The sequence below is a fragment of the Stegastes partitus genome, unplaced genomic scaffold (assembly GCF_000690725.1).
Source record: "Stegastes partitus isolate 25-593 unplaced genomic scaffold, Stegastes_partitus-1.0.2 Scaffold753, whole genome shotgun sequence".
NCBI lineage: Eukaryota > Metazoa > Chordata > Actinopteri > Pomacentridae > Stegastes > Stegastes partitus.
Window position 1 is genome coordinate 193,147 of NW_007578484.1, and position 9,029 is coordinate 202,175.

The window sequence follows — 9,029 nt, forward strand, 5'->3', positions numbered from 1 at the left end:
ATGTATTCATGACGCTGAATCGAGCTGTTGGGATCAAAATGTGTTTCTCTAGATCTTCTGTGGAGACGCCGTTGGTCTGATCGACTGCTCACATACTCAAGATGCCATGGCTTGTTTTCTTTACGGGTTCGTCCGAGGAGGCCTCCTCCTGGTTTATGAGTGTTATCAGTGAAACGCTGATCATCTGATCAATCATCCTTCACATTCTCGTTCTCTCTCCGGCTGGATGACCTAGTTTACTTCAGGACTCATCGCTGCACAGAGTACAAGCAGGTTTCATGGTTTTTGTCTTGTACTCGGAGACACCTTCAGTGTTTGTTGGTGGTTTGAATGTTAAAGGAAGCAACGTGTTGGTATTTCATCAGTCGACTCAACTCGTCTCGTTTTGTTTAAATGTACGAGTTCTGCTCATTTGGAGCTAATTAAGCTTAAAATGTCAAACTTTTATCAGTAAACTGCTTTAAAACTTGAGGTATTTTGAATTAAAATGAAGAGTTGAATGAATGAAGAGATGAAAGTTAAATCGACTCATTACAATAAGTTTATGAGACACGAAACTAGAACATGAACAAACCTCCAGGATGAGCGTTAAAGAGTTTAAACATCTGCTAGAGTTAGATGAAGAAGAAAATGTGAAAGGAAAACAAATCTATCTGTAACCATCGTCTAGTTGATTCAACTTAATATCTTGAGTTTTCTGAACTAGTTTTCTGAAGTTGAGGTCATTTAACTAGTTTTACACTTTCACAGCTCATAAGATGATTTTGAACTAATTAAATAACAAAAGAGCAGTTCTATTGGGAACTTAGATTCAAAGCTGAAAATAATTTAGTTAAATCAACTCGTCTTTTCAAGTTCAGCTCATGTAAATGTTTGGGTTTTGCTTATTTCTTGTTAACTTAACATAAAATCTACATTTTTTATTCTCAATCTCAAACGTTTTGGTTCCTGTAACTTACATTTCTAAGCTGAATGAACGTAAAATGTTTTGCAGTGTAACATCCAACAAACCACTTTGACATAACAAACCTGATAAACTGAGTCAATAGAAGGAAACGACTCAGATCAGCTTTAAAACGACGACTTGAATCCGTCCTGAGCTTTAAATGACTTTTTAAATGGTTTTTAATTTATCCACATGTCGGAGCTTCAGAGCTTCACTTTGTGTGTTTTTCAGGAGAGCGTTTGTGTTTTTGTTTAGTTTTCTCGCTCAATGCTGAACAAGCGAGAGCAGCTCGGAGGTCGTCTGGTTATCTGCACATAAACACATCGGCTCCGCTCGCCGTCCGATCAAAGTCAGCGCTCAGGCAGGAAGTGACACCAACGTTCCTGTCGATGGTGGAAACGATCGCTTCATTAATAGTCAAACGGTGAAACTCTGCAGCTTTCTTTGGGCTGCAAGTCTTTCTTCACATATTTAATATTCAATAAATTGTCATTTTAACATCACGTCTGAAGTCTTTTTGGAATTTTTGAGTCTTTTATTGTCTTTGTAGAAGTTTAGTTTAGTGTATTTGGGAACATTTAGTCTCTTTGTGGACGTTTGAAGTCTTCTCGAGGTCTTTTGGAGTCTTTTCTTGGCCATTTTGCTTCTTTTTTTGGTTATTTTTAGATTCTTTGTGGTTGTTCTGTATGTGTCTGTTGTCTATTTGTGGTCATTTTCAGTCTTTTAGTGTTTCTACAGATGTTTAGAATCTATTTGAGGTCATTTTGAGTTTCTTTGTGGATGTTTTGAGTCACTTTGTGAACGTGTTTTGTGTCTGTGGTCATTTTTAGTGTCTGTGGATGTTTGAAGTCTTTTCGAGGTCATTTTAAATCTCTCTGTGGACATTTAGGGCATCTTTTTTGAAGTTTGGGGTCTTTTTGTTGTATTTTAAGTCTTTTTTTGTGTCTTTTTGTACATTGAGTCCCTTTTTGGACGTGTTGTGTCTATTCAACCTTGTTCTCTGGACCGTTCTTTCTGGTCATTTTGACGTTCTTAGTGGATCTGTTGTGTCTTTGTGGTCGTGTTTAGTGTCTGTGTGGATGTTTGAAGTCTGTTTGAGGTCATTTAAAGTCATTTTTGTGTCATTTTGAGTTTCTTTGTGTAGTTTTCCTTTTTCCCACTTTGGCCTTTAACATTTTTCCTGAAAGAGTAAAAACTTTAATTCTGTTCAGAATTATCTGTTTCAAAGTAAAATCAAGGACACGCTGTGGGTTCCTGTAGAGGTTCTGTGTGACCACACACTCAGATTCCTCCTCAGTGCTCAGTGGGTGGAGGGTCGGACCGAGTGTGTGCGCAGCTCTGGTGTGTTCGTGTGTCTGAGCTTTAAAAGCTGCTGCAGCGCTGAGATCTGGACTCACTGCCACCATGGAGGGCAGAACCTCCAGACTTCTGTTTGGCTGCTTGTGATTTCTGAGCGTGAGACCGTCCGGTACATGTTGGAGCGTTCGGCCGGTTTTACGCACAGAGCGGAGGAGACGCGGCCACCATGGGCTCCTCCTCGGAGACCTTCTGCAACATCAGCGGCCACATCTGCACCGAGCGGCTCCACGTCCCGCAGCCCGGAGCCTCCGCCGGGAACCTGAGCGGGAACCTGAGCGGGAACCTGAGCGGGAGCAGCAACGACACTGACCCGTTCGGGCGCAACGAGGAGGTGGCGAAGCTGGAGATCACCGTCCTGAGCCTGGCCTTCCTGGCGGCGGTGGTGGGCAACCTGAGCGTGCTGCTGGCCATGTACCGGACCCGCAGGAAGCCGTCCCGCATGCACCTGTTCATGAAGCACCTGAGCCTGGCCGACCTGGTGGTCGCCTTCTTCCAGGTGCTGCCGCAGCTCTGCTGGGAGATCACCTTCCGCTTCTACGGCCCGGACTTCCTGTGCCGCATCGTCAAGCACCTGCAGGTTCTGGGCATGTTCGCGTCCACCTACATGATGGTGATGATGACCGTGGACCGCTACATCGCCATCTGCCACCCGCTGCAGACGCTGCAGCAGCCCACGCAGCGCGCCTACCTGATGATCGGCTCCACCTGGGCGGCCAGCCTGCTGCTCAGCACGCCGCAGTACTTCATCTTCTCCCTGAGCGAGGTGCACCCCGGCTCGGCCGTGTACGACTGCTGGGCGCACTTCCTGGAGCCGTGGGGCGTGCGCGCCTACATCACCTGGACCACGGCCGGGATCTTCCTCGTGCCCGTGGCCGTGCTCGTGTTCTGCTACGGGCTGATCTGCAGGACGATCTGGAGGAACCTCAAGTACAAGACCCGCAGGAAGAGCTCGGCTTCGGCTTCGGCTTCGGCGGCGGCGGAGAGCAGCAAGGCGGGCATCCTGGGCCGGAACTCTGTGAGCAGCGTCAGCACCATCTCCAGAGCCAAGTTACGCACCGTCAAGATGACCTTCGTGATCGTGGTGGCCTACGTGGTGTGCTGGGCGCCGTTCTTCACCGTGCAGATGTGGTCGGTGTGGGACGAGACCTTCTCCTGGCACGGTCGGTCCAACATTTAGACTAACGAGGTTTATTCAGGAGGGTTCTGGCTCCTTAGAGCGCAGCTCTGTGCGTAAAACCTCAGATCTCTGCTTCATCCGTCTGTTAGCTTCACTGTAAACAAATAGTAATGAACAATAATAATAATAATGAAGATAAAGTTTCCTTTAAAAAAAAAAAAAGAAGAAGCAAAACTCAGAAAAACAGTAAAACAGTTTAATTTATAATAAATCACAAGCTATAATAATAAATGACTATTTAGTAGATTTTTGATGTGAACTTTTTTATTTTTATTTACACAGTTTTGGTTGTTTTTCTTTGTTGTTTTACAGTCAACATTTAAATTTATATTTTTTTTCATAATTTTACTAGAAATTATCTGTAAGTTACAAAAACACTAAAAAATTAGTTTAAAATATATAAATGATAGTAATACAATAAAATAAATAATAATAATAGTTTAAAGGATATTTACACATTTTCCTTTCAAATATCTGTGAAAATTTATTTTTAAATAAATAAAACTTACTGATTTAAATACAGAACAAATTGTGTAATTTTATGGTCCGATTTTGTAAATGAACAAACTGCCAGTGAACAGTTTTGTCCTGTTTTTAGGTTTGTTTGGAGTTTAAGGTCCACATGTAAACTAATATTTACTTTATTAGATGTTCTCTGTAACTTAACAAAACACTAAAAATCAATAAAATAATGATAATAAATTAATCTTACAGACAGTTTTCTTGCAGATCTTCTTATATTCTTCTAACTTGAGGCATTTTGACTTAAAATCATGAGCTGGATGAATGAAGAGCTGAAAGTTTGACTTCCCAGAACTTCCCAGTTTTTTTGTAGTTTCTGGTTGTTTCTGGTTATTATCATCAAAACAGTTGAAACTATGACAAAGATTAAAAGTGTTTTATTAAAAATAAATCTTTTAAATTGAGAAAATGTCAAATTAAGTCCGTCTGTAATCGTCATCAGTGTTAAATCAACTTAAAATCTGGAGTTTGTTGAACTTGTTTTCTCAGGTTCAGTTCGTTTAACTTCAGTATTCAGGACTTTAATCAGCTAACGTGACTTTTTAGTGCAGCAGAAGAACTTCAGCTTGAAATGATTCAGAGCGACGAGGAAGTCGGTGCTGAAGGTGAAAAACACACAAACCACGTTTCAGTCGGCAGGTCGAACAAACTCACGTCTGTTTCCTTTTTATTGGTTTAGTTTCAGTTTCGTTTTGAGGCCTGAGGAGAAAAAAAAATTCTTTGCCAAAAGGAAAAGGAGAAAAGCCAAAACAATAAATAAATAAAATTTTAAAATAATAATAATCTATATACTAAAAAGAAATGTAGTTTAAACTACAAAACTTGATATTGAAAAATTAAATGACGACATGAATTTTCTGCTATTTTTAAAAAATAAATTTCTACAAATTAAAAAAACAAACAGTATTGTGGCTAAAACATATATGAAGCAGAATGTTTACCAGAATAATAATTTTTAAAAAAAAATCTAGAAAAAAAAATGTTTTGTACAAAGGAAAAGGAAAAATGAAAAAATAAACCACAATTTTAAAATTTTTTCAGTTTCAGGGTTTCTGCTGCTTCTCAGGAAGGTTTCAGATCAAATCCTTCTTCTGTGAATTTATTCCCATCAGGTCCAGAAAACCTCGTGAGCCGGAGCTAAATGAAATCCTCCAGGTGGATGAGCAGCTGCTCATAGAATCAGATCCTCACCTCCACGCCCAGCTGGACCTCCCTGGTCTGGGCGTTATTAGAAACATCACAAATACATCTGAGTGTTTCATTTATTCTGTGGAGCAGCTGCAGCATTTTAACTTCGTCTACGTGAGAAGTTTGATGCATTTTAAGTGGATAAACTTTAAACTGTTTCCTGGATGAATCAAGGATCAACCAGATGTCAGACGTCGTGATATTTTACTTTAAATCGTTTTAAAGACGAGCTTCCAGACGTCGACCTTTCAGTCCTTCCATCAAAACACACCAGAGAACGACAACAGACCGGCTCTGGGCTGTTTTCTTTATTCACTTCTGTCTCATTTTTACTCACAGTTGGTTCATTTTTCTCTAAATTCCTGCAGCTTTATGGAAACAGAACAACTATGAGGAAGGAAACAGAGCTCAGAGATGTGACATATAATCCAGCTAGAACGCCAGAAAACATTAAAAAGTTGAATTTCTTTGATTATTTACTTTAAAAAATGGAATAAATCAGCGTACATTGTTTTATGACGTGTGCAGGGTGTCACCAACGCTGGACAGTAAGACAGTTTGCTGCAGATCATTAGTTGTTTGTATTTTTAATCTGTTTCCGCTCTAATCTGTCTGCACACAGCCTGCAGTTCAACCAAATACTTCCTGAATTTTTGTCAGGAATCTGTTGGTCACAGACGAGTCTTTAATGTTTCCTCAGTTGTGCCAAAAAATGCAGAATTTTTTGGTTTTTACAGAATCTGGTTCAAGCAATTTGGTGAATTAGAAGCGATTTTGCTGGAAAAAAAATCCTGATTTACGGCTTAGATTTGCATCGTTTCCCCACCAGAGCTGTTCGTCACATGATGAGTTCACAAACCGTCGGAAAGTTGAAAATCCAATGAGTTGCTCTGTTGTCCAGCGTCCTGCTCTGATGAATGGGGGCCTTTTGGGGGTGATTTTAAAGATAACGCTCCTTTTCAGAAACACACTGGCTGGTTTTTGGGGTTTTAAACAACAACTTTGTCTCTTTTTAAGGAAGTAAAATCTAACAGGAGCAAAATACGACCAGAAACTGTTTGAGGTTGAATTGATTATATATAAATAAAACTCTATTCGCTGAAGTGATTCTCCTTCAGTCCTTTTGCCTGATGTTTGGTGTCCAAATGAATAAACAGTCGTTAGACGTCACATTGCTGTAATTAGTGGCAGCAGCCAATAAATCTGACCAACGTGGACGTGATTTTGTTCTTCAGGCAGGTTTGACTCATGAATGCAGTATTTTTTTCCACCTTCAGCTCGGAGGTGTTCTGGACGATGATCTGTCAGCAGCTTGTTTCTGCAGCAGAATCAAACCTTCAGAGTAAAAGTCCAGAACGTGCGATAAATCCCCCGAATCCCGTTCAGTCAGACCGAGGCTGCAGAGTAAACACTGAGCAGGTGACTCAGGCAAACATCTCGGATTAGCTGTTGACATCGCCGAAGCTCGTAAATCTTCCTTTCTGTTTGCCCGCAGACTCTGAGAACACCACGGTGGCGCTGTCCGCCCTGCTGGCCAGCCTCAACAGCTGCTGCAATCCCTGGATCTACATGATCTTCAGCGGCCACCTGCTGTCGGACTTCGCCGGCAGCCTCCCGTGCTGCCGACGGCTGAGGCACAAGTTCCACTACCAGGACTCGGACAGCAGCATCCGGCGGACCACGCTGCTGTCCAGGCTGCAGGGTCCGAGGCTTTCGGAGCCCTTCAGGGACCAAAACCCGACGCCCAAAAGCTGCCTGCAGGCCACACCTGCATCCTGACAGCAACGTCCGAAAACTGGTCGAAGGAAGGTATGAGCTCATCCGAGGGTGCGGTCAAAACAACTCTGTGTTTTCTTTGGTCTGAGTGGAAAGCTTTACTCCGTGGCAGCTTTCGGTGTTGGTTTATTCACTCGTCAGCCCTCCACAGTGGACCTTTTGGGGGTTAGACGGCGTCAAAACAAATCCAGCACCTTTAGCTAGTAAGAAAACATGAAGAACAATGTCTCGTTCCTTCGTCAGTCCACAGGTTCTGGAAAGGGTTTGGGTCATTACCTTGTTGGAACACCAGAGCATGATGCTGCCGCCGCCATGCTTGAGGGTAGGTTTGGTGTTCTAAGGGTTAAAGACCTCAACGTCTCCCCTCCAAACACATTTCTGGTCATTGTGGCCAAACAGCTGACAACATCTAAAAGAAAGGTTGAAGGAAGGTATGATCTCACCCGAGGGCGCGGTCACACCTTCGTCTTGTTTTATTTGGTCCGATCCAGAGTGGAAAGGTTTCCTCTGTGGCAACTTCTGGTGTTTGTTTCACACAGAAAACAAGATTTATTGACTGTTCAGACCTTCACAGTCAACATTTTGGGGGTTAGACGGCGTCAGAACAAATCCAGCACCTTTAGCTACAAACAAAATATTAAGAGCAGCGTCTTGTTCCGTCATCACAGTACACAGGGTCTTGAAAGGGTTTAAATTTTTTGGGGAGACCAGACTGAAGCCTTAATTCTAGCCTGATGGAACCATTTCTGATGTGTGTTTGGATCGTTGCCTTGTTGGAACACCAGAGCATGATGCTGCCACCACCATGCTTGAGGGTAGGGCAGGTTTACTCCGTGGCAATTTCACTCAAGATTTATTAACTCCTCAGACTGACATTTGGATGTTTTGAGGGTTACAACACAAATCCAGTACCTTCAGTACCAAATATCTGAATGTGACCAACTGGCTTTTATATGTTTATGCGCTATATTCTGGTGCTAAGGGGTTGTTTTCTGAAGTCTGAAGCCTGAATTTTCAGCTCACATGGATTACTTTTATTGTACGCAGAACAAAAATATAAACACAGCATGCAAATGGTCTGTTCTGACCTAAAGAAAAAGTTAAAGACCTTAATTTCTTTCTGACTTTGTGCGCCCACCATCCACCCCGACCTCCTCCTGCCAAATGTGGTGCTTTATCCATTCATCAAAAACAGGAGTAGCTCACCACTTTACAGCGAGAATAAACTACAGTAGGTATGAATAATATGAATGTATTTCGCTTTAAATGCATAATTCTGCATATTTGCTTGGACGTCTGGTATGAGTTTCAATGTCTGAAGCAAGTTTACGAACTTAAGGATGAGTCTGCTGTTCTTTAATATTTTTGTCAAAGCTGTTGTGCTTTTTTCAACCTCTGTGTTTTTATCCTGGGACGCCACAGTTAAAAAAATATCTGGATTTATCCTGAACTGGTGCTTTATGCAGCCCTTTAGTCAAATGAGTCGTTTTTGATCCTGTCCCTTTAAGGCCCCCCTCCCCTTCCCAGGAGCCCACTTTCGTCTGATTGGTTAAATCCCAGAAGTCTGCAGCCAATCCTTGTTAGCAGCTTGGAGCAGATGACCATTGCACACTAAACAAAAACATAAAGGCAGCTTGCAAATGGTCTTTTGTAACTTAAAAAGTTTTTAAAAAGTTCTTTCTGACTTTGTGCGCCCACCGTCCACCCCGACCTCCTCCCGCTAAATTTGGTGCTTTAAACATTTGGTTAAAAAAAGAAGTTTTCCAGCCTGAGATCATGTTATAATGGTGATAATATATCAGCACTTTGTATCTGCCAGTTTATTGTAGAAGTTTGCTGCCCCCAGTGGCCAAAAACAAGAACTGCAGCTTTAAATACAAGTCTCTGATTTACAGGATTTGTTGTTTCTGTTTGTGTGCATCACATGTAAACGATCCAAATACATAAAGTCGGGAACAACAGTTTAAATCCACTTATAAACATCACGTTTATCAGGTCAGTCTTCAGTTTCCAACGAATCCTAAAACTCTGATTTATTTAGATTTATTTCACGTCTTCTGG

The 9,029-nt window shown here is 41.9% G+C and overlaps 1 protein-coding gene across 1 annotated transcript; it reads left to right on the forward strand.

Annotated features, from left to right (window-relative positions):
- Positions 1–2,471: 2,471 nt before the first annotated feature.
- On the forward strand, positions 2,472–8,628 carry LOC103364510 ([Arg8]-vasotocin receptor-like). The gene is made up of 2 exons (XM_008291654.1): positions 2,472–3,465; positions 6,688–8,628. The coding sequence occupies exons 1-2, from the start codon at positions 2,472–2,474 to the stop codon at positions 6,969–6,971; spliced, it is 1,278 nt and encodes a 425-aa protein (XP_008289876.1). The 3' UTR covers positions 6,972–8,628.
- Positions 8,629–9,029: the final 401 nt, after the last annotated feature.

What these genes read in the sequence shown, in the direction of transcription:
- LOC103364510 (XM_008291654.1), top strand. Translation starts at nt 2,472, where the DNA reads ATGGGCTCCTCCTCGGAGACCTTCTGCAACATCAGCGGCCACATCTGC. An exon ending in CGAGACCTTCTCCTGGCACG is followed by an intron (nt 3,466 to 6,687) that starts GTCGGTCCAACA and finishes GTTTGCCCGCAG; the next exon opens with ACTCTGAGAACACCACGGTG.